This window comes from Leishmania panamensis (genome assembly GCF_000755165.1).
Source record: "Leishmania panamensis strain MHOM/PA/94/PSC-1 chromosome 34 sequence".
Classification (NCBI taxonomy): Eukaryota; Euglenozoa; class Kinetoplastea; order Trypanosomatida; family Trypanosomatidae; genus Leishmania; species Leishmania panamensis.
The window spans coordinates 950752-973602 of NC_025881.1; the positions used below are offsets into that span (position 1 = coordinate 950752).

At 57.9% G+C, this 22851-nt stretch overlaps 10 protein-coding genes across 10 annotated transcripts, besides 1 other annotated feature; 3 read left to right on the top strand and 7 right to left on the bottom strand.

The window, feature by feature from the left end:
* Positions 1-1728: 1728 nt before the first annotated feature.
* On the top strand, positions 1729-2385 carry LPMP_342420 (hypothetical protein; the record flags this gene model as incomplete). Its single annotated transcript, XM_010704366.1, has 1 exon — positions 1729-2385. One exon carries the CDS (start codon positions 1729-1731, stop codon positions 2383-2385), a length of 657 nt encoding a protein of 218 aa, XP_010702668.1.
* A 1364-nt stretch (positions 2386-3749) lies between these two features.
* Positions 3750-4319, top strand: LPMP_342430 (hypothetical protein; the record flags this gene model as incomplete). Its single annotated transcript, XM_010704367.1, has 1 exon — positions 3750-4319. One exon carries the CDS (start codon positions 3750-3752, stop codon positions 4317-4319), a length of 570 nt encoding a protein of 189 aa, XP_010702669.1.
* A 917-nt stretch (positions 4320-5236) lies between these two features.
* LPMP_342440 (DHHC-type palmitoyltransferase, putative) lies at positions 5237-6076 on the top strand (the record flags this gene model as incomplete). Its single annotated transcript, XM_010704368.1, has 1 exon — positions 5237-6076. One exon carries the CDS (start codon positions 5237-5239, stop codon positions 6074-6076), a length of 840 nt encoding a protein of 279 aa, XP_010702670.1.
* A 1159-nt stretch (positions 6077-7235) lies between these two features.
* LPMP_342450 (hypothetical protein) lies at positions 7236-8126 on the bottom strand (the record flags this gene model as incomplete). Its single annotated transcript, XM_010704369.1, has 1 exon — positions 7236-8126. One exon carries the CDS (start codon positions 8124-8126, stop codon positions 7236-7238), a length of 891 nt encoding a protein of 296 aa, XP_010702671.1.
* A 601-nt stretch (positions 8127-8727) lies between these two features.
* LPMP_342460 (TFIIF-stimulated CTD phosphatase, putative) lies at positions 8728-9945 on the bottom strand (the record flags this gene model as incomplete). Its single annotated transcript, XM_010704370.1, has 1 exon — positions 8728-9945. The coding sequence occupies one exon, from the start codon at positions 9943-9945 to the stop codon at positions 8728-8730; it is 1218 nt and encodes a 405-aa protein (XP_010702672.1).
* Positions 9946-10519: 574 nt separating this feature from the next.
* Positions 10520-12763, bottom strand: LPMP_342470 (hypothetical protein; the record flags this gene model as incomplete). The annotated part of the gene is made up of 1 exon (XM_010704371.1): positions 10520-12763. The coding sequence occupies one exon, from the start codon at positions 12761-12763 to the stop codon at positions 10520-10522; it is 2244 nt and encodes a 747-aa protein (XP_010702673.1).
* Positions 12764-13493: 730 nt separating this feature from the next.
* Positions 13494-15197, bottom strand: LPMP_342480 (pseudouridine synthase, putative; the record flags this gene model as incomplete). Its single annotated transcript, XM_010704372.1, has 1 exon — positions 13494-15197. One exon carries the CDS (start codon positions 15195-15197, stop codon positions 13494-13496), a length of 1704 nt encoding a protein of 567 aa, XP_010702674.1.
* Positions 15198-15970: 773 nt separating this feature from the next.
* Positions 15971-16774, bottom strand: LPMP_342490 (hypothetical protein; the record flags this gene model as incomplete). The annotated part of the gene is made up of 1 exon (XM_010704373.1): positions 15971-16774. One exon carries the CDS (start codon positions 16772-16774, stop codon positions 15971-15973), a length of 804 nt encoding a protein of 267 aa, XP_010702675.1.
* Positions 16775-17408: 634 nt separating this feature from the next.
* On the bottom strand, positions 17409-19415 carry LPMP_342500 (hypothetical protein; the record flags this gene model as incomplete). Its single annotated transcript, XM_010704374.1, has 1 exon — positions 17409-19415. One exon carries the CDS (start codon positions 19413-19415, stop codon positions 17409-17411), a length of 2007 nt encoding a protein of 668 aa, XP_010702676.1.
* A 791-nt stretch (positions 19416-20206) lies between these two features.
* Positions 20207-20728, bottom strand: LPMP_342510 (ankyrin repeat protein, putative; the record flags this gene model as incomplete). Its single annotated transcript, XM_010704375.1, has 1 exon — positions 20207-20728. The coding sequence occupies one exon, from the start codon at positions 20726-20728 to the stop codon at positions 20207-20209; it is 522 nt and encodes a 173-aa protein (XP_010702677.1).
* Positions 20729-21457: 729 nt separating this feature from the next.
* Positions 21458-21925: a repeat region.
* The last annotated feature ends 926 nt before the right edge of the window (positions 21926-22851 follow it).

Sequence of the window (22851 nt, forward strand, 5' to 3'; positions counted from 1 at the left end):
TTTCATTGGCTGTGAGTTCCATCAACTACACCACCATTGCAATCACTTTTGCTGTCTTGCCTCTTTGTTCTTCGTGAGCTTCTCATTACTCCCTTCTTCTTCTTCGCTACTGTAAGCTTCCTCCGTAGCAACAGTGATGATGTGGGCGACGGCAGTTGCGCACTCAGCGCTGCGTGGTGGGAAATGAGGACGGAAGAGGACCCGTGTAGGCACAACGAGCAATTAGGCGACGCATTCGCTCGGCAGAGCAAAAAATTGGGGACAACACTACGGGCGTGTGGACGCGTGTTTGTGCTGCTGCGTCCGCTTGTACCCCGCAGAGTATATCCCCTAGTCGAGTTCATTTTTTGTTTTGCCCTCTTCTCCGTCGTGGAGGTCATCGCACGGTCACCTGAAACACGAGCCGAGACGACTGGGAGGGCATCCTCGACGTATCATAGTTCGATCTGTGGGGTTTGGGAGGGGAGGGGGGAGTGGGGGAGGCGCTCTTTACCTCCTCTTCTCTCTTGTGCCCGCGGTGGCTCACAGCAGAACACCAGCCAATGAAAATCTTAGCGAGCGCATGTCACTGCACCTGATTGAGTTTCTGATCGAGCGCGATCATTACGAGCACGCACGCGCGCGCTCTCTCTCTGACATGCCATGAAAAGAAGAGAAGTGCAACCCACTGGCCCAAATTCTGCTCCTTTTTTTTCTACATTCTTAAACTTGCCAACCCCCGCCTGTGTTCTGTATGTGTACGTGTGTGTGTGTGTGTGTGCGTGAGTGTGTGTGTTGACTTTCGCACGTTTGTTCGTGTCGTCGTTTTCTGTCTGCCGCTCTTCTCTTCCCCTGTTTCCTTGCTACTGTTCAAGTACGAGTAGCATGCGCTGATTGATGATGTTTTCGCTTCCTTTTCGCTCGTCAGCGCTGTGCTCTCTCTCTTTCTCCGTACGGCTGTTGTGCTTGCATGTGTGTAGGATTGTCTGCGCGTTCTCTCCCCGTTTTCCTATCTGAGCCATCTCTTCACGCCACCTTCTGTCTCTCTACCTCCCGCTCTCCCTCAGCCGAGTCATTTCACCACGTTAGGGAGAGAAAGGGACTCTTTCTTCTACGTCTGTGCTCGGAGTCGCGTTGGTCATGGAGGACACGTGAAATCGAGGTAAAAACATACCGGGCAGCGGACACCTCTATGCATCAACACCACCCTATTTCGGAGTACTCTGAGGACCTCTTAGTTTCCCGCCTTGGATGCACACGTGCCCATCAACGAAAAATGGTGGACTCAAAGATGACCGTCAGCCCTGCAAAACACCAGGAAGAAAGCAAGCTGTCAGCGTGCTCTCGCTCTTAGGGTGTGCGGCACGTATTCCCTGTGAGCATCTGAAGCATCTCTTTTCTGTACTGCCCTGCACCTCTAAATCTCCGGTGGGACAACGGCATACTGCCATCCATTTGCTTTTCCTCTCTGTGACTTACACAGCACTCATCGGCACAGGGAAATACACACCTAGAGCAAGCGAGCGAGCAAGCGAGCGAGAGAGAGAGAGAGAGAGACGCGAGACCTGTTTCGATCGCTGTTTTCCGTATCCACAAAGCGTTGTTGCGCTGCTCTATAGATTCAAAGGCCCCTCACAACGATACCTCACTTGTTTCCTCTACAACACCCATCCACACGGCAAACACTGGAGGGAGGAACTGTGGTGGTGGCCGTTTGCACAACGTTCACCAGTGATCTGAGAGGCGGAAATGAGCTCAGACGACATAGACGCCCTCCGTGCAGAGCTGCTTCGGCAGAAAATAATATTCGAGGCGGAGCTGCGCCGCCAACGTGAGATGTTTGAGGAGCGCCTTTCAATCATCTCCAACGAGCTCGCCGATCGCGAGGCGGACTGCCTTAATCTTCAGTCGGTCATCACCATCCTCGGTCGCAAAGTGGACGCCATCGCGGAGCAGCGGGAACACATCACCGTAGCTCATCGCCCACTGACCCCGGCGCGCCAGCCAAGCATTCGTGAGAGTCCTTTCCGTCGTAACCCTTCCACTCTCGTGCCGAGGCCAGGTAGTAATGGCAAACCGCAAGAACGCCCCCGCGCCAACTCGACGGTGACGCCGAGTGGCATTCGTCGACCCTCGCCATCCTTCAACGACCCGCCAACGTCCTTGCACCGCTCAGGCATGTCCATCACCCGTGTTGCGTCTCTTAGTACCCTCAGCCGTACAAACAGTCCGCTCGTGCGTGGGCATCCTGTCCGCCCGCTTCTAAGGACAAACACATCCGCCACCTTGACGAGCGATGTGAATAGCAGCTGTGGCAAGCGTGTGCCGCGGCGTCGCACCGTGTCGAGGAGGCGGACGAACAGCGTAAGCCACGTCGCTGGTATTACGAGGACCAATGGCTTGTAAGCATTTGGAGCACACCAGTACTGCCTGTCACCTAGCGGTTGGGAGGAATGCAAACGCGAATGGCCATTTCAGCGCTGGCATAGCGAGCAGGACAATCCAAACACTCTACACAACAAGCAACAAGAAGGAGAAAAAAGCTTAGGTTCTTCAGTTGTTGACGGGCACAATGCGGTTGGCACTGACGGTGCTGCGTGTGCTCGACCGCAGCTATCGGTGGCTTCTTTTCCACCACTCTTTGCCTCTTCATGGTGCGTGGTTTGTTCTCTTGCAGATACAGAAAGCGAGGTGACGCTCTCGCTACGGAGCACCACGTAGGCTTACGTTGCACGTGGTAGGGTAGGGTCAGGGACGTCTATGTGCCTCTGCTGATTGCTGCGGCCTGTGACAGGTTTGTGCCAAGACCCATTACAGGTGGTGGTGGTAGGTACTTCTGCTACGTATCGGCGCTCCTGTTGTTATCGTTGTTGGTTAATATTTGGCACAGGCACAAACGCGCACGCCACGTTGACTTTCTTCCTTCACTTTGCCTCGTGGTGTCTCTCGTTACTCCTGTGCTGAATTGATGTCGACTGGACCGTGGTGTCGCACTTGGTTTGTTTTTCTTTTCGTTCTTGGTCCTGCGATACTCTTAGACTTAGACTGGAATCGAGGCGCTTTCTGCGATTTGGCAGGCATCGTGCCCGCCGGTGCCACGGCGATAGCCGTATCCTCACTGTTGTGTTGATGTTCTTCGGCCCCCGTACGCACGCGGGGTCGCTGCAGAGCTTTCCCCACTGTTCTACGAAGCGACAAGCAATCCATGAGAAGCAGAATACGCAGGGGAGGGCGGAGCGCGGTCCTCTTCTCCGAGTGTACGCGGTGAAACGAAACGCAGGTGCTTGCGTGAGTCAACAAGGCTGATTTCCACTTGCTACCATTGCCCACAGCTGCTGCGGGCACTGTTGAGAGTTCCCTGAAGGCACTGTACACGATGGCGTCGATCACTGTGGAGAACACCGTGTGGACGCTCACACTTGTTATCATCTACTTCGTCTCCCCATTCTTCTCTCGTTCTCCGTCCCTTCCTCTTTATGAGTGACTTGGTACTTCTGCCGGGGCTTTAACTTTCTCTCCTTTGATGTGTAGGGTGCTGGCGCTCTCCCTGTTCGACTGGTCACCCAGTGCCACTTGCCAAGCCACATTGCGCAGCTGCGAAGATCAACTCGTTTGTTTCCGTGTGCAGCTGTGCGCACGGTGTGTTTCACTCGTTGACACTTTTTTGTTCTTTTCGGTGCTCTCTCATCCCGGACTCATTCCCTTTTTCGTATGTGGAGGGCCTCAAGGCAGCTCAGTGTCCCACTTGCCGCTGAGCAGAAAGGCGCACCATGCAGCGACTCAGCTCGAACGCGCTGCGACGCTCTTCTGCAGGTTGTTCGGCGTGGCTTGCGGTGTCCGGTTTGCGCACGACTCGTCTGGTTCTAGTGCCGCGTCGAGAGGTCTCGTCGTCAGCGCCGCCTGCGAATGGGTCTGCAGAGTCCATTCGCTCGCCACCAGAGCTCTCCGTAGCTGACGCGACCCAGGGCGCGCCCGAGCTGGACACAAGGGCGGCAGAAGAGGTGCGGCTAGCGCAGGACTTGGGCGAACAGGCATTCGGTGAAAACACGGAAATCCTGAAGAAGGTGGCGGCTCGCGGGCTGCGTTCCTTTGTCGTGTGCGCAGTCGGCCTGGGCGTCTTCACGTGGGCCATGAAGAAAAAGAAGCGGGAGCTCGAGGCAACCGCGCCTCCGGCTGTCGAGGCCGCCGGTGATGCGCACGCTGAGAGGGACGAGGACCCGACGCAGCGGTACTTGCACGAGATGCGCGGGCTCGGCTTCGATGTGGACACGCTAGAGGAGGAGCTGGAGCATGAGCAACGCGCCAAGGCTACCGCTTTGCGGCAGCGCGCGGGGCTGTAGTTGTAATGGTGTGAGGGATGTCTGTGCCTGTATGTGGCGCGGTTCAGCTATGGCAACCGTGATGAACGGCGGTGCTCGTCACCTACCGATACTTAAGCAGAGATGCGAGGCATGAGAGCAAATGCACAGAGCTCTGATACAAGAGGAGTAGCCTTTGCAATCCCGCATTCGTCCCTCAAACGCAGAAGGTGAGGGAGGAGGTCCTTACCGAGGTGGTACGCCAGTGACTCTGCTCGTTGATCACATGTTCTCCCTTTCCCATTCGCACCTCCTGTACAGCATACAGTGTTCACGGACACGCGAGTTACTGTGCTGATTCTCCTTTGCCTACCCTGTCTCTTCTCCATATCTCTTCTTTCCCTTTTTGTTTTCCATTGTCGCTTTACAGAGGACTGCATGCTGCGTTGGGTGCACACATCTGCTTCACGTAGCAAAGCGCGCCCACCTCGTACCCTCTCCCCTTTGCCGCCGTGGCGGCAAAGAAATCACACTCCTACCTTTCGGCACGTCTTCTCCTCCTCGCCTCTTCTTCCTGGCTAGCTGGTCACGTGATGAAGCGCACATCGCCTCCCGTTCAGCTTGGCGAGGCCCATGCGTGCTCCACCACGCACCTGACCTCCTCGCTACACGACATGGAGAAAATCCCTGTCGTTATCAACGTTACCGATGATTGGAGTCGCGACAGCTGCACTTTCCTTAAAACTGGCGAGAGCTCCGATGCACATGCGGTGGACTGTGTGAGTGCCCAGGAATCTGCGGGTGGCACCGGCCTCTTTTCATCGGGTGGCTCAGCTTCGGTGGCGTCACCAGCTGTGGAACGGCACGTGAGTGCGCGTGCGCCTGCCCCTATGCCGTGCGTCCCCGTGCCCCCCTCCGCTACTCCTGTGCGGCAGTTCAAAAGTCTGTACGACCAATCCATGCACCTGCCGCCAGGCACGACGAAGCGGGCCCTCGGCCGGCTGCGTATTGTGTGGTGCTGCGTGGTGACGGCCGAAAGCTGGCACGCCGTTTTCGTTGGTGCACCGATTCTTTTCTTCGCAACTCTGTTCGTGACGGTTGTCGTGCCGCGCGGAGAGTGGCTCACGTACCTCTTCACAGCCTTTTTCACCGCCACATCCGTCACGTGCCTGATACTGTCGGTCACCCTCGACCCCGGCATCATCCCGCCTGCCTCGCAGTCGCAGCAGCCGGCAGAGCCCGCGGTCGTCCTCGTAAGCGGGAAGCCTGTTGTGTGCAAGGTGTGCCCGACGTGCCACATCCTTCGGCCGCCACGCAGCACACACTGTCAGTTCTGCGACGTCTGCGTGGAGGAGTTTGACCACCACTGCAGTATCCTCGGGAGCTGCGTGGGAAAGCGGACGTTCCGCTTCTTTGGCGGTTTCTTCATCATGACAAGCTTCCTCGCGCTCTATGTCCTCATTCGTTCCTTTATTACCGTTGTGACGACTGATTTTACGCTAGCAAACGACCAGTCGCATTTGATCTGGCTGGCTGCCTCTTGCATCCTCTGCATTTTCGCCGCGATCATAGGTGCCATTCTGGTGATCCCGTGTGCGGCGCGCTACGTTATGCTGAGTGCCACCAACTCCACCGTGAAGGAGACGATGCGCACCCAGCAGCAGTCGCCGTCGGGGAAGCAGGCAGGGGGCTGCCTTCCTGCTGCGGAGATGCGCATCGATAACTACTGTCTCAGCCTCGTTCGCCGCTTGTTTAGCCCTATCGGACGCAGCCGCATCCCTTTCGACTACTACGTCTAGTGTGTGTGTGTGTGTGGGTGGGTGGGTGGGTGACGTCCCTTGAGGAAAGCTCTGAAACAGAGGATGAGGAGGACGGGGCGTGAGTGAAGCTTGCAGATACCCAGTGATCGCCGCTGTCGCTGGCACCGTGGCGTGCCTTCTGTTCTCTCTTTTTCTTCTAATTTCCTCTTGTCGCCTGTCCCCGCCGGGTATGCTCCGGCAGTGGGGAGGTGTGTGTGTGTGTGGTTAGTACGGATGGGATGTTGCAGTTGCCGATCTCGATTACTCAATACGAAGAAATGAGAATGAAGGAGAAACGAGGAGAGCGACTCAGCGCCGTTGCTGTTCTATCAAGCATCTCCGAGGACGACTCAGAGGGGGTGGTGCTTGGCCGTACGGATGTCTCTCTGTTTCACAAAAGCGATCCTGCAACTGCTCCTGCCGCTAGTCTGCTTCTCGTGTGGTTCTCTCCGACCATTCACCGACACTCTCCACATCGATGCTGTCATTGAGCCCCTCTTTAAACTCCCTCATTTCACGCTCTCCTCGCTGCATCAGGAGAGGGCTAAGATCATTTGTCGTCTTCTGGTGTTGCGCGGGCTTCGCCATACTCTCTCCCCCGCACCCACACGACACGCTCTCAACCTGTCGGGCACCACGAGCTGGGCGGCAACGCGACTACATGCGGGTGTCGAGCCTACGAAGGGGTTGTGCTACGCAGCGACAACCTGCACAACATACCGCAAGCTCTCACGCAAAGAGGGTGCTCGTGAATCCGCTGCTCCTCATCCACTACACTGACTTCCGAAGGTTCGAGACGGCTTTCCAAACGCCGTACTCTTTTTCAAATATTGAGCAACATGTCCCTGCCAAAAAGGAGGGGGGAGGGGATAGATGGTGAGACTGTGGGAGATGGAAGCAGAGGTCACGCCAGAGTACGAATGCGCGAGTTCGTCCACGCCTCGCGTAGTGTGAAGCGTATAGACAACTACAAACCATCAGCGCGCGTGGGTGTTGCGGTTTCTGAATAGCATCGGTTTCTCTGCGCATGGGGTGGCGGCGGTCCTGCGGGGTGGGGGGTGGGGCGTGCTCGCCTGCGCATGCCGGGCAGGGGGTGGGCGCCCCCAGAGCGACCCGCCGACCCCCTGCCCGGGACGGCCAGCGGGGGCCTCGGCGCCGCTCAGCCAGGCTCCGGAAAGCAGTAGACCGTCGGCCGCGCCGGGAAGCGCAGCGCGGCCAGGGTGGCGGTCTCAGGCCCAAGCGCCCGCCCGTTCATGACCAGCATCGGCAAGCGCACCGCCGGCGCCGGAGACGCCGACGCGGCGCGTGGTATGATGATCTCGAGGATGCGGCGCTTGAGGTCGTACAGAGTCGACTCGAAGGTGCATGCCAGGCCGAAGCTCGTGCCGTTCATGGTGCGCACGAGCACGGAAACGTTGCTGCCGTCCACTGCCTCCTCTGCTTCACCGAGCGAGAGTGCCGGCGTAGGGACTGGGTTGGGGATCACCGGTGGTGCATTCCTGTTGGCCCTGCGACGGTGCTGCACGACAGTCTTCGTGGTAAGCACCGCAGCAGTCTTGCGGGGAGCGCGCGGCGGTGGCTTGCATGGCAGCTTGTCGCCGTTACCCACGGCCGCCACCGCCTTTGAGGAAAGTGGCTTGACTGCCGGGTTCAGGTTCTTGCCAGATCGCACGCTCTCCCGCGCGGTTGGCTTTCGGGGTGCCTTCGCTGGGGTCGTAGGGGGACGTCCGCAGCTTTTGCTTTTGGTCGGCGTGCTCTCGACTCGCGCGGCCGGTGGTGACGTTTTGCGCGGCCTTCCAGGAGGACGCTTCGCGACGGGGAGTACAGGTGAGGCAGGGTTCCTGCGTACCTTCTTCGTCTCCTTGGCTGGCGCGCGTGGCGATGTCTTCGCCACCTTCTGCTTTGACTCAACCGTGGGTGTTGCGCGCTTGGACTTTAGGCGTGGTTTGCCGCGGCCCCAACCGAGGTAGAGCTTGCCCAGCTGCAGCGCAGCCGCGTGCTCCACAAGGTAGTCTTGCCGCTCTCGACGCTCGCGTGGTTGCAGCTTCATCGCTTTCAAGCCTGCGTGCTTGTTTTACTTGTGACTGGAAGGGAGTACTACTGTTGCGGTATGGAGGGAGGAAAGGGAGTTCCATAAATGGGTGAAACGTCGCTAGAGACAGCAGTGCTGCATGTGGGAGCGACGGGAGATGTTCCTACTAGACTGTGAATTGTGGCACCCAGAGGGCAATCGGGTTGGCGCGCAAGTGCGATTCTACAAGGGCGAGAGACGCAGAGGGCGGTGATAGTAGGGGACGGGGGAGGGAAGGAAGGAAGGAGGTTTGAAGGACAGAGTTACGAGCTAGAATGTGACAGGGTTGTACGACAGTGATGCAAAAGGCGGTGGGGCCTATCGGGCAGTGAGAGCCCACCTCATCCCCTTCAGCACCTCGACGGTTGTTGATGCAGCTGCATGTTTCGGTTTCCTCTTGTGTTCTTTCGTGTGGAAGATGCCGTCTGTGAGGGGCGAGAAAGCAAGAGAACGCGGCAGCCTCTGCGTAGGTGGAGCATAGAGAATGACGTTTGGCAGGGACGGAGGAAAAACCAGATGAGGACGACATGAGATGGAACATGGATACTGTACAATGTGTGTGTGTGTAAGCAGCGACGTATCAGGGATGCAGTGCTCCTTCTTCCTCTTTGCCCACGCCTCCAGCATGTGCGCACTCTAGCTGGTCCTGCACACCCTGCCGCGGTGGGTCTGCGGAGGGAGACTGTGGTGTGTCGGCTGACGAGTCGCTCGAGTGCGCCACGTGATCGCTGCCGTCGCTGTCCTCGGCAGGCAGCGTCTTCTCTTTCGCTGCGCTCTCCGCCGGTGCGTCCTGAGAAGGCGATGTGGCCTCAGCGGGGGCAGCAGCTGCCGATGACTTGTCTCGGTTTATCCGCACTTGCTTCCGCTGCACCCCCGCGTCCTTGCGTCTCCTCCGTGTGCCGAGGTGGTAGATGGGGATGTCACTGCCGTCAGAACCGATCACCGTCTGTCGCGAGAGCAGCTCGCACGAGGCAAGAAAGCGCGGCACCGTATCCCCGCTTTTCAGAAGCGACTGTAACAGCTCGCGCAAGAGAAAGAGTGTGCGATCAGTGGTGCGGCGCCGTCGCAGTGGTGATTGCGAACCGCCGCTGCCGCCTCCGCCCTCCGCTGCCGACCTCGCAGCCGCGGCTGTGCTGCTGGCTTGCAGTGCAGCGGTGTCCTTCGCTTCGTCCGCCGTTGGGATCATATCCGCCGCCTGCGCTGGCGGGGGCGGGGGCGTGGGCACCGGCGACGTTGGCATCGAGCCTTCTTCCTCGGTTGTCTCTGGCAGTACCTCGAAGTCCTCCACGATGATGCTGTTCTGCGGGTTTGCGCGCACGCAGTCAGGGGTGTTCTCGATCATGAGGGTATAGTTCAGGTCTCGGCCAAGTTGTCGCAAGTCCTTTGTGTAGTCCTCCTCGCGGAACCACTTCTCGTGCCGGTAGACGAGGTGCTGGATGATGTGGTCCTCGTTGATCTCCTCGAGGATGCACTTGGCGTAGTCGCGCTCGCCGGCGGTCCACACAATCACCTCGAAGTCGTCCTTGATGAAGCGGAAAAGGTCTTTCAGGTACGCGCGTGCATAGAGGGGGCCGTCCCTCGCATACACAACGGTTTCATCGAGGTCAAAGACGACAGTGTAGCGCTTCGTGCCGTCCGAAGGAGGGGCAATGAGCTTCTTTCCCTTCAGCAGCATTGTCGGTTCGCGCCGCTTCAGTAGCTCGCCGTCGTCGTCATCCTTCTTCTCCTCAAAGAGGTTTTCCCGCAGCAGCGCGCTCCCGTTTGGTGGCGGGGTCAGCTTTGGCGGTGACTCCGTCATGTCTTGTATATGTATGGAAGCTGTGGTAGGATCGTAAGCGAGCACTGCTTGGTGCACGGGGACATAAAGGAACAAGAGTGTCAGTGCTGGCGTTCCCGTGCGCCGCTCCCGAAATCGCCGGTAGTGGCTGTGGATGTGTGTGCGTGTGGGTGGGTATGTGTGTGATGAGCCGATCCGCAGGAGAGAAGGAGAAGCACACCGGTTGCCCCACTTCGAAAGAGAACAGGTGAAAGCATGCCAGAATAGTGCGAGGGTATCGAACCCAACCGACGTGCTACCCCTAAAATCACAACCCATACGGCATTTGTGAGCGGCAGTTCACACCACGCGAAAGCGCCGAGGAGGGGGGGGGAGGGCCTAAAGCGCCACAAATGCACTTGGCTCCACTTGTGATTCGCTTTGTTGAGGGTGGGTCTATGCGAACTCGCTTCAGTAAAGAAGCAAAACAAAGTGTGTCCAGTATGGAAAGGGTGGGACGCGGAAGGGGGACGCGAGCAAGCGGCACCGTGGAGCCGTCCCTCTGCACTGGCCTTGTGGTTGCGTCTCCAGTGCAGCCGTACGTGTGGTTAAACGGTCATTGGCCGTCGTTCTGGTCCGGGTCGCGGAGGTCTGTGGCCTCCACCACACGCGAGTCGAAGGCGACTCCATCCTCCCAGCAGCTGTGATCAACATGCAAGATGTTGCTTCCCTCTAACCTCTTCTTCGATACGACCACCTGCGTGTGCCGCGGGCAGGCGGGGCAGGGCAAAAAAGGATCGCGCTGGCCAAAGTTTACGTAGCCGCCACTGTAGAGGGCACACACCACGTGGAACATCTCCGTACACAGGGGGTGGTAGCAAGCCACGCACGCGCCGGGCATCCCGCAAAGCGCGCACATGTTCATACTCAGGTCGCACACGACAATATCTTCCAACTCGCTCCCACTTTGGTAGGCGGAGCACAGGTGTGCGCAGCGCGGGTGAACGACGTGCACGGTGCGAGTAGCGCTGTTCACAAAGGTCTGTGTGCATAACAGTCGCGTAGGCGCCTTCCCCTCCGGGACCCGCCGACGGTCGGAGAGGTCGCGCTTCACCTGCTCGAATTCAGGCACTTGTGTGCCGCGGTTGCGCGAGCTTTTCGTGAGCTGCTGCCGGACCACTGCCATGCAAGCTGCCGCGTTACTGCAATCCAGCCCACAGAGCAGACACTGCGTTGACACCTCTACCTTGCGGCGAATACGCATCTTTCGCTGTTCCTCGCGGTTGGCGTGCTGCTCCACCAGTGGCTCACGCTCGCGAACATCGCGCGCAGTGACAATCGCGACTCCAGGCTCAATCGGTGGGACATCCACGGGGCGTTGCTGGCGGAGCAGCATCTCTTGACGACTGCGCAGCTCCTGTCCGAAGTTCGACGGAACCACACCACTGACAAGCGCTGTGCTCGCGCCAGCATTGCCGCTGGAGGTGCTCATGGTGAAGGTCGTTCGTCGCGGGCCCGAGGAGGAGGAGGACGAGGAGCACGCAGGAGGATACGCGCCACCGCCGACTCCGCCGAAAGAGGTGCCGTTCTCTGATGATGAAGCGCCACTAGCACCACTAGAGAAGTGATGTAACCGATGCGGCTGCGGCTTCCGCCCCATGAATTGGGTCACGTCCACGACCCCTGCCGAGCCTAGCTGCTCGCGCACCGTGACGATGGCACCACCGCCTGGCTGCGGCGCCGGCGTTGCGAGGATGCGCACCACCTCCATTTTAGACGACCGATCGAGGCGAAGCAGCAGCGGGTGCGCGTTGGTCTGGTAGCGTACGTCCACGTCATTCTTACGCCGCACGTACACCTGGCGCAGCTCCAGAACTTGCCGGCGGTCCCCGCGAAGGTGGTCGCGTATGGCCTTGTGAACCACCTCGTCAAAAGTGACTGCGGTGATCGCCTGCGTGACGTCCTCGGCGTCGCCCAGGTCGAGTTCGGCTACCATCAGCCCAGGCTTAGGTGTTTTGAAGCGCACGGCAAGCAGGATGCAGCGCAAGTAGAACTTGACGTGCCCGGGCGGGCACGTCAGCTCGCGAACAGGCACCAGAACTTCGGTATTAGGGTCAGGTGGATGGGCGCTCCGCAAAGCCGTGCGGAGGTCTATCCCACCGACCTGTTTGTTCAGTGATGCAGCCCCAGGCGCTGGGACTAAGACTGACGCACCAAGTTTCGTGTCCTCACCGTCGCACAGCCGTGCTAGGTTCTCGCGCGTGAGCGCGGCACACTGCACCGGTGACGGCACCACACGAGACGTGGACGAAACCATACCTGAGGTGGCGGCGGTGGTAGCCGCAGCAACAGACTGACTACTGTGTAGTTCAATTTCAAAGCACGCCAGTATATCCGGTGGACGATCGTCGTCGTCGTCGTCGCCGCCGTCATCATTACTCGTGTCGCCCGTGTGCACCGCGCGTACACCGGCGCCACTACAATGGTCTTGATATTCGGGGCTAATAAGGGTCGAGGGCGACTCGCCGAGAAGAGTTAGTCCTGCCATCTCCGGCACGGCGGTTCGCTTAGGCAGCGAACGTTCTTTTGTCCCTCTGCGTGCCCATTGCCGCAGGAGCGCACTAAAGTAGGCAGTGTCCACGACAATACGGTCACCGCTGTGCTCCTCGGCGTGGAAGACGGTGAAGTCGGAGTGTCCGAGCTCCATGAAGCTGATCTTCGCCTCCACCAGCGCGCGAAGATCGTCATAGCTTCGATCCTCCGGCTCTACGAAGCTGATCACATCGCGAAACACGCGCTCGCCGTCGATGTGCGGTAGCCTCACAAATCGCAGTCGGAGGCCGACACGGATGCGCAACATGCTTGTGCTATGGTGATGGGTATGAATGAGTTCTACGCGAGTGCATCTATGAGGGGAGAGAGGTTCGTGCGATAGAGGAGTACGAGGTGACCGCCGACAAGTGTCTCCCCAAAGCCAGAACGTGATGCTGTGGCGTCCTTCGACACTGTCGTCGCAGGTTACACGTATTTTTCCTTGTTGCCTCCAGGTGTATGTCGCTGTACCACAAAGTACCACCAAAAGAGAAGGCCAATGCTCTGAAGGCACACGATGATGAGCGTGCCTGCCTGTGTCGCACACGTCTGTGCCGGTGCGCACGCGCTGGAAACGAGAGGCGGGGGGCGACGGCAACAAGGGACGCGCACGATAGGAGGAGACGCTGAGTGGAGATAGGTCGAGAGTAGGAGGGGGGAGGAGAAGAGGAAAGCCATAGAGTCCGAAGAATGAGGGCACTCGCTCACGTGAACGTACACATTGGTGACAACGGGGGCTCGTCGTACCTGCGCACCCCTCGCTTGATTCATCCTTCATTCGTTTCATGGCTGTCCCTTTTTTTTCGTGGGGGGGGGGGCGTGAGACGAGTAGTGCTGTGATCATTACCAAAGACGACGAGAGGTATCCACATACGCGCAGACACGGAAGAAAAAGCGGGAGTGCAATGGCGGGACGGGATCGCGGAAGTGTCTTGGCATGGGGAGCAGGAGATGCACACAGGAATGCCAGCCGCGGTCCTGAGTCTGACAGCTCGCCATCACGACCACCTGGCGGTCAGCAGGCGGAAGATGGCGGAGGGGGAGAGAGTGGCCATCATAAATGCCTCTCGAATCGCCGATGTCGCGTGGCTTCCGGCAGGAAGCGTGAACTGCATTACACACGTCATGCCGAGCTTCTGTGCCGGCTTGAGGAAAAACCTGCGGGCAGTGTCATCACGAATCCCAAGACGTGCCACCATGTTTTTGCCCGTCCGCCGCGACATGGGCGATCGGTAGCGTAGAATTCCATCCTGATCGTGGTAGAGCGACGCCTTGAGAAGCGCCGCTCCGGCGTCCTCTTCCCAGTCCCAGCCGCGTTTCTCATCCACCAGGTAAAACGACATGTTGTTGGGCAGCTGTAGGAGCGGGCGAAAAGCTGCGCGTGGTGCGAGGCGCATTTCGGCTAGGCCTTCCACCCGAAGCTCTTTAGCGAGAGTGGCAAAGAGAGCATCGCCCTTCTCCTCCGACATGAGTGGAAGGTGGGCCACATGCCTGCCAAACGTCGGCAGCACAACATCGGTAAGGCGATACTGGGCAGCCTCTGCTTTGGTGGCAATGCGTCGGTAGGCAGCCGTCGTGGGCGCAGCACGGAGTTGCTCAAGTGAGAGCGCTGACCACTCTTGATGCGCTGAAGAGAGCATCGCGCCGTTGATGTGGTCCGCCGCACCAACGAAGACGTCGAGTGCGCTATCAGCTGCAGCGGGCTGCTGAGAGGTCAGGTCGTGAACTCGAACAATGTCCCCAACTGCGACGGCGTCACCTCCGCGTTGCCAGCGGAGGGAAGCCAGTGCGTTAAAGTGCACGTCTGTGATAGCGTGCAGTGCCTCTTGAAGGACGAGCGGCCGCACTGCTTCGCGAATGATCTGGGCCGAGTCATGGTGACGCGGCGCAACGTCTGCTGCCCGACGTACGAAGTCCAGGAGCAGATCGTGATGGGGTGGGTAAACACCAGTCTGCCGTGTCCGCGCGTAAGCCTGCGCGTCACACTTGACGGCAGCCTCCATTCCTTCAACCACGCCGCTCCAATCACGCCTCGAACTGCGCGGTGAGGCGAGCACCTCCTGCAGTACAGGCATCTCTCGCTCCACTTGGGTGGTGCCTTCGGTGAGGCGTCTCAGATAGTTTCGGAGGAATTCGCCGTACTCGCGACGCAGCAGCAGCGTCGTGTCTTTGTAAACCCGGTAAAGCCCCACACCGTGCCGAGCAGCGTGGGAGTAGTTCAGAAACCCGTTTTGGGCGACACTTCGAAGCTGCGGCAGCACATCGCCTAAGCTGCCTTGAATATTGCGCAGGGTGACGGTGTACCGGGTGCTGGGGAGCAAGTGAAGAGGGAAATGCTCAGCCTTGGGATCGACACGCACCTCCTGCAGAGGACTGACGTACACATCTCCTGTCCCAGTGTGCCACAGCTGTTCACGCTGAAAGGAGTCGCTCAGCAACTGGGCCGCCTGTGCGCCATCACAACGCAGCCAAACGTAGCGCGACGCGCAGCTGACGAAGTCAACGGGGGAAAGGAAGTGAAACGGCATGTGCCGCGGCAATCGCTCACGCAACTGCCGTTCCACAACAGTGTCTGGTACCCCTTCGCTGAGGAGACGCAGAACGAAGCTCGTGCGAGACTTAACGTCCACTGACATAGATGAAACGAAGGCGTCGCTTGGTAGCTCCTCCTCCACTATATAGTCGTCGAAGGACCACTTCATGAGCGCTACGGGGCGGCATCCGTCAGTTTTGGCGGCTGCCGTGGCATAGCGTGAGCAGGTGATGCCAATAGACCGCTCCACCTCCTCCATGCCATGAGCGTGCCTCTTCGAGAGACGGTAGTGGAGACGGTCCTTCGTCATGTGAGAGGAGGAGGAAAGAAGGCTCCGTGTCCCTAGAAAGAGAAGGAGGGAGTTGCACTGGCAACGGCGTGTCTCGCCCCCCCCACCACCGATAAAAGGGTGGGTAAGGAGAGAACAAGGAGCGGAGGACGTCACCACGACACAGAGTCGAGGGAGGGAGGCAGGGGTGAATGAGTGAAGCGTCACAGCTGAAAAGTCACTGCAGGATGAGCAGTTTGGCATGCGCAAAGGTGCTCAACTATGCACTGTAGAACTAACAATGTTCTCGTTTTCTTTTTTTTCCCACGAATAAAAGCGGCAGCCATCACAAGACAGACTACACCGGAAGAGTGCCAGCGTGTTGTCTGCGCGAGAGACACCTGCCAATCCGTGTTGCACTGACCTCTCCTTACAGAGTCCTTTGTGTAAACAAGAGCTACAGAGTCACAAAGATGACTCCGACCCATTTTCTAGCGGAAGACACACACACACACGTGCATACATACGTGGTGCTAGAATGCCCAGGTACCCACGGTGGGGCACCAAGACGAACGTCCCCAGATGAAAAGCTTGCTGAGGTCTACCCACGAGAGCGGCATGCACCTTCCCTTCAATCTGGGATTTGAACAGCAACGCGCCAAAGATGGTCAGAATCACTTGATGGATGGCTTCTTGGGGGTTCGCTCCTGCTGCTGCGCCACGGTGAGCTGCTCCGTCGAGGCACCTCCCAGCGCCATTGCATGGAGCTGCTGTCGTCGCCACGGCGGCATACACCGGTGCGCGTATCCGCCGTGCGGAGCCATCATGAAGTACGGGCGATTTGCTGACACACAAAACGAAACACATGTGACAAAGCCCAGGTGGCCGCTCGCCACCCCGCTCAGCCAGTAGGTGGCGCCCATTCCGGTGAAAAATTCACGACTGGTGCGCAGCAGTCGTACCTCCAGAGGTTCAGAGGGGATTGGGTAGCGGTGATAGAGGCGACGACCTGCGGAAGTGAGCGGCAGCCCCTTTCGCCATGCGAGAGTGCCGAGGCAGATTGCTGTGGTCCAGAGCCCCGCGTTTGCAACTATCGCCTTCGTCCACGCTTGACCCCACGAGTTTTTCTTGTTGCTCCACATCGCCTCTGCCATGAAGTAATGCAGCGTGGCACCTACCAGCACGCCCGGGAACGCAATCCATGCAGTCTGCCGCATCGCACCATTCACTGTATAGTTCACGCGCGACTCTGCAAAGATAGACACTGCGGTGCCGGATACCGCGATACAAAACACCGCGGCGCTGGAGATGAGGGCGCCGTACGTGACACAGCAAAGAGGGCAGCACCTCTCCTCCTCAAGCTGCAGCCGACGGCTAGCGGGGACCAGGGACTCCATTGTATCCCCTACACTGCTGAGTTTGTCGCCATCCACTTTAGTGGAGCTGAGAATTGAAATGCGGCTCTTGTCCAGCACCATCCCTGTTGTACTGCGTATGGACAATACTGCGTTTGTTTGAGCCGCAGAGTGTGCTGCGTGTGGGCCCTTTTCCTTTGATCCAAGAAGAAAATGGCTCGACGAAGACGTGGGTGACGAAGAGGTGTACAATAAAGGGAGGGGATATGGGGACTCAGGGTACTGGAGGAGGAGGAGAGGCCAGCATAACGCACAGCTCGAATCTGGTGCCTCACCGACAAGATAAACGGCAGCTGCTTCAGCAGCCGTGCGGCAGTTGTCACTGCCGCACCTCCCCCTCCTTCAGATAGCAGATAACAGCCACCACATCGATGGCCATACAAACAGGAGAAGGACGCCGCCCTCTTCCCCCGCTCCGCGGAATAGCTTGCCTTACAACGGACTGACAGGCACCGAAACAGTTCGAAAATGAGGTGCACACTACACACATACACACATCCCCACACAAAAAAAACAACAACAACCAGGAAGGAGAGCACCTGCAGGGGTTATAGGGGGCTCCATCTCCCCCATGTATGGTGTCGTGACGGCCCCCAGTATCTGCTGCGTGGCAGAGGAGGGATCAAAGGAGACCAGGACATCTGATGCCGACCAAGGATGCACCTCACACTGCCCCTTTCCTCTTCACGCATGGTCTTCACCGCTGCATGCGCTTATCCTTCCCCTGTTTCGACGCCGCTGTGCCAAAGACGACGACGCGCTGGGTTGAGGTGTTGTCAAAGCTGTTGATGCGGCGAATCATTGAAATAGCCTCTGCAGACAATTTTGCCGATTGAGTAGAGCGCGGGGCCACAGTAGCATTCACACCACCACTGTCATTGCCGCGGTCTATGCCTGTTGCAGAAGCCTGATAAGTGCGAAAGGAGCAGGTGAACAACGGCGCAGGCGTCGCCGGAGTCCCTTCAGCGTCGCCGCGGGCAAAGTGGATGTTGCCGGAAGAAGCGGCAGCGGCGGTGACAGCTGTGACGAGTTTGGTCGACCGCTGTTTCTGCATTGCCTTAGCGCGCTCGTCCAATTCGACCTGCTCCTGGGCCCGCAGCTGTTGCTGCTTCAGCTTCCAGATTTCATGCTTGCGGGCGAGCGACCTCATTGCCTGCTCTTGCTGCTGTGACACCTCCTCGTCCTCAGCCTTTTGACCTTCGGCAAGCGTGTTGGAGCACGACGCAAATCTCCCCTCCTCGCCCGAGCTGGCTCCCAGTAGCACAGTCTCGTCGCTTGTAACTGGATCCCGCTGGATCATGCGCCGCGCGTGCTGTGAGGTAGGCGAGGACGGATCGGCCGGCATCCAGTTCGCCGCCTCATTGTCCTCGTCCCCAATCACGAGCTCGTCAACCGGTATGGTGAAGTCATTCGCCATCCCGTAGTACGTGCACGTACGAGGGTTGTACTCGCCGTCGCCACTGCCCTGACCATTCTCAGCATCGCCGTGCTGTCGTGGGTGTTGTGTAAGGCTCTGCGTCTGGCTCAACGTCTGGGACTGGGTAAGCTCTCGTGATACCATCTGCTCAAACTTCTGCCGCTTCTGCTGCTGCACCTGTGCAAGGAACCGGCTCGTCAGCTCTCCTACCACACCTGGGGACCACACGCTGCTGCTTGATGGCGAAGACGGCGATAAAAGCGACGCTGGTGAGCAAGCAGGGGAGCGAATTCGGAGCGATGAGGACGAGGACACACCCGCCGTAGCAGTAGTAGCGGCATCAGCATTTGCATCGCTGTCGTTAGTGGGCGTGTCAGCAAGCGGGGTCTTGGAAGGAAAGGATGAGGGGTTGCCCAGAGTATCAGTGGGGACTTGCAGCGGCAACGGTAGTGAAAGCGTCTGGGAGAACACGTCTCTCATGTTCACCGATTTTGCCTGCTTCCGCAGCACTCGCTGGGAGTGCTTGAAGGCTGCTTGGACCTCGGCATCATCAGCCCTCTGCGCGCGACGCTTGCGTTCCCCACCACCACCGTTCGCAGGGTCATGCTTCCCACCAGCTCCTCCGCGCCTGCGCTTCTTGCTCCCTATGAATGGCGCCACAGACGGTACCTCGGAACTAGCAGTGCCGTGCATGGGTTTATCAAGGGAAGCAGTTGAGTCGCCTGTCGGGAGGTTGTCGACCCACCCGGATGTGATGTTGTACTTGTCTTGTATCGCGTTGCCTCGCGCCGCATCATCGTCATCGCCTCCGTCAACATGCCGGTCTAATTCTTTATCTTCCGGACTGGAGGCGTCAGTGCTGTGCTGGGGGGTGCAATGGTAGTTGCAGGTCGTTGCGGAAGACGGTAGTGGTGAGGACAAGAAGCCCTGTGAGGTTTCACCAAGAATCACCTCGGTGCCCTCCGTGTCCGCCAGAAACGGCAACCTCTTCGTTATCCTGAACTGTGTCGTGTCGCCCACAAGAGAAGGAGTGCTCGCACCTTCGTTGGCTACGACGATCTTCTCCACTGGGTGTTTCGTGAGTTTGTCTCTGGCTGTGGGCCCCACGAGTGTGGAGGCGTCGACGGTGGAAACGGATGGAGAAAAGCCGGAGAGCATGGTGACTTCTTCACGCTTGCCATCATCGCCGCCAGGCGCGGGGAACCGTGTGCTGGTGGCGACCTCTAGCAATGGGGCAGATGGCAACGGCTCAGCCATATCCTGTGATGGCGTCTCGGTTGAGCGCATTCTCGACCACAGCTGGGATCCCACTCAGCGGTTGCCAAAGCAGCCCGTTACACAATGAGAAGAGCAACGTAGGGGCGGGTGCACAGCAGGCGTTGCCTCTATGGTGATGCCGAGGGATATCTATGAACAGACGTGTGCGAGTGTGTCTATGGAAGTCTTCCTTGCTTGCTGTGTGTTTGTTCATGTACCGTGAAGCAAACTGCACACGCATCAGCAAGAGAAGGCAGTCAATGGCATGAGAGAGGAGGGAGAACAGAGAGGGGAGGAGTGCAGAAAGATACGCTCATCCCACGACGCCATATACACGAGGGAAACTTGCAGCAGAGTGGATGGGGGTGAGCAGCACTAGGCAGCGCTGCGGAGAGGGATACGCAAGGGAGAGACACGCCTCATCCTCCGTCGTCCACAGACATGTATTCTGTCGCTGCGAGCCTCAAGGTTGCGCTCCCGGAGCCGACCATTTCCATGGAAGGCACACTTTTGAGCGCAGTAGAGCACACGCATTTGCGCCGAGAACACCGGGTCAAGACCAAAGAAGAGCTGTGCCAGGTGGCGGCCAAGTCAGTGGCTCTACAGGCCTCTTCGCTACCGAGAGAAGCGCAGGAGTCACAATCGAGTTGAGCGAGCTCGTGAGCACACACACACACACACACACGCACACGGGCCAATCAAAACGTTCCAAACATACAAGCACCTTTTCACTACTGTCAGAGTTGTTAGGAGCGTAGCCAGTTTCCACCATGAGTGCATCTGCACGTCCACCTTCCCCACCAACACAGTGCGCTTACTTACTACTCGAGCTGCGCAATAACAGCTGCTTGGTCCGCCTCCTTGGCACAATCCACCGGGGTCATGCCCGCCACATTCTTGGCCGTCTTTGAGGCACCATTGCGAAGCAGCATCGCCACTACATCTGCTCTACCGGAGAGAGCGGCGAGATGCATGGGTGTGCGCTTCGCGGTGTCGCGTGCGTTTACGCTGGCCCCTTCGTCGAGTAGCGCTGCAGCGACCTGCGTGTGTCCACGATCCGCGGCGTAGTGCAACGGCGTCCACCCTTCCCTGTCGGCAGCATCAATCATAACTTGCTGCGTGCCGCTGCGGTCAAGGATTGCTTTGACAAAGGCCATGTTGCCCGAAAAGGCGGCGTGATGAAGCAAAGTGAGTTTCTGATCATCACACTCGCTGAGGCATCCACCCTTCTCTACGTATCCCATGAAGCGCTCGGCGTTACCGCGCCGGCAAGCATCGTAGATAGTCTCTGCAGGGGGTACCCACCGTGTGGTGCTGTCGGGGGAGGACCCAGTGTCTGACATTGAGGAGGAGCCGCCAAAGAGACACAGTGCTTTCTATTTCCCATTCAGAGAACAGAGATTGGGCATAGGACAGAGGACAGGAGAAGAGAAGAAAGAGCGAAGAATGGGCTCAGCTGTTGAGTCCTGAAAGGCGGTATTCTTCAAGCAGCAGGTTGGGAAAGCATCGGTGTGGTTAGAGAGGCTACGAGGCGAGGTTTGGAAAGTTTAGTGGAGAAGAGATGATCGCATGAATTCTTCGCTGCACGTGCAAAACTGTTTAATCCGTTTACGCTGTCAGACATGCCTATTGACACGGAGACAGTCATGAGAGAAGTTTTGCGTGCCACGAAGTACCAAAGGCGTGGGCTCCACCGAAATCCACATCGCAATGCTAACAGTCCTGCGCACCGAAGCAACAGAATGGGGTAAGTTGGGGGTGGCACAAAGGACTGTTTTGATTGAAAAGAGGAGGAGGAGATAAGACAGTTCTGAGAACACAGGAATACACAGACACACACACACACACACACACACGGGTAGAGACTTACAGAGGCGCAAACATATATATATATATATCAACACCTGTCTAGTGAGAGAGCGTACGATGGACGCATGTGTGCGTGTTCCGACCGAGGTAAGAGAGCGTAGTCTACTATGGGGCGAAGATAGGAGACAGCGAGTAACCCTCGAAGGCTTATACGCCCCATGTCCTTGTTTTGTCCTCTTTACTTTGTAGCTCTTCTTTCGACGTGAAGAGGGTCATCTCAGCGTGGCACCAGGGTCCCGTGTTGCTACTCTGTGGGGAAAAAGCCAAGCAGCTCCCCACCCCTGTTATTGCCAAGCCGCTTCTGGCGGTGACAGGGCCAAGTGCCTACAATGTAGGACTGTCACAGTAGTGTATCGCTACTGATGTCGGCATTGAGATCCTAGATGGCGTGGCGACAGAGCGACTTGCGACAATAAACCCGCTTGTGTCATTCATACAATAGGCAATATGTCAGCCACGTGGTGGCCGACACAATGTAAGCGGCTGAGAGATGACCTTCGAAGTGGGGATGGGCGGGGTTTGAAGCAGGCATCATGCTGACATGGCTGAATCAGTACATTGCTGTAACGCGTGCCTACCGCACCGTTGCACGGCGCAGTGGGCCCCTGGCCAGTCGGGAGGGGGGGCAGAGTGGAGTTCCACCCCATATATATGGAAGGGAATGGTCACGTAAAACAGAGAAAAAAGCACTTCTTTCGCCGACAGGAAACTTCTCGGAGAACGCTCCGTTCGTCTGATCCGCTTGCGCTTTTAGCGAGCGACAGAAAAACAAACAAAAAACACCTGAAAAAAGACGGCAGAGATGCACTCATCACCCCTGGCGCCACAGTCGCATACGTACATGTGTCCTCTCTTGCAGCGAGACCCACGAGATTCCGTAGGGTGGTGGTGGTGGTGGTGGGGGGGGGGAAGAAATGTCAAACAGACGAGGAAACAAAGGTGAGTGTGTGTGTGGGGGGGGGATGACGGCCTACATGTGCTCGCGACAACCACCTACAGTAGCAAGAACGACAACAACAGCAGTACAGAGATGATGTCGGCAGCGAAATTGCAAACACACAAGCAAACACGCGCCCATGCGAGCGGAGACAAAAATGCAACAAGGAAAAAAAATGAGCATCACCCAAACAGCTGAGAGAGAGAGGTGGCAGACCCCCAAGGCACAGCAACAAGAACACAAAGGAACGCATGCGAAGCGCAGAGCGATAAATAGCTCACTCAGCGATATACAGTCACCTATGCAAACTGCTACCAAAGAATCATTGCGAGTGGCACAGGACGATAATACGCCCTCCAGTCTTTCTCTCTTCCCCCCTCACGATCTGCCTTATCTGACACCTTCACACACACTGACGCTGCGGCTGGTGGAGAAGCAGACACAAAGACAACAGCCATTCATGCTATTCACATGCATGAGTCCCTTTCTCGTTTGCCTTCCAGAGCCTTCTCAACAAGGACAGTGAAGCCGCTGAAAGCGGCAGTGGGGGGAGAGGGGGAGGCCGAGATGGAGCGAAAGGTAACCACAACGATGATCAAAGGAAAAGAAAGCAAACACAACTCGACGCGCCGCATATACCTAAGAACGAGAGAATGGGGG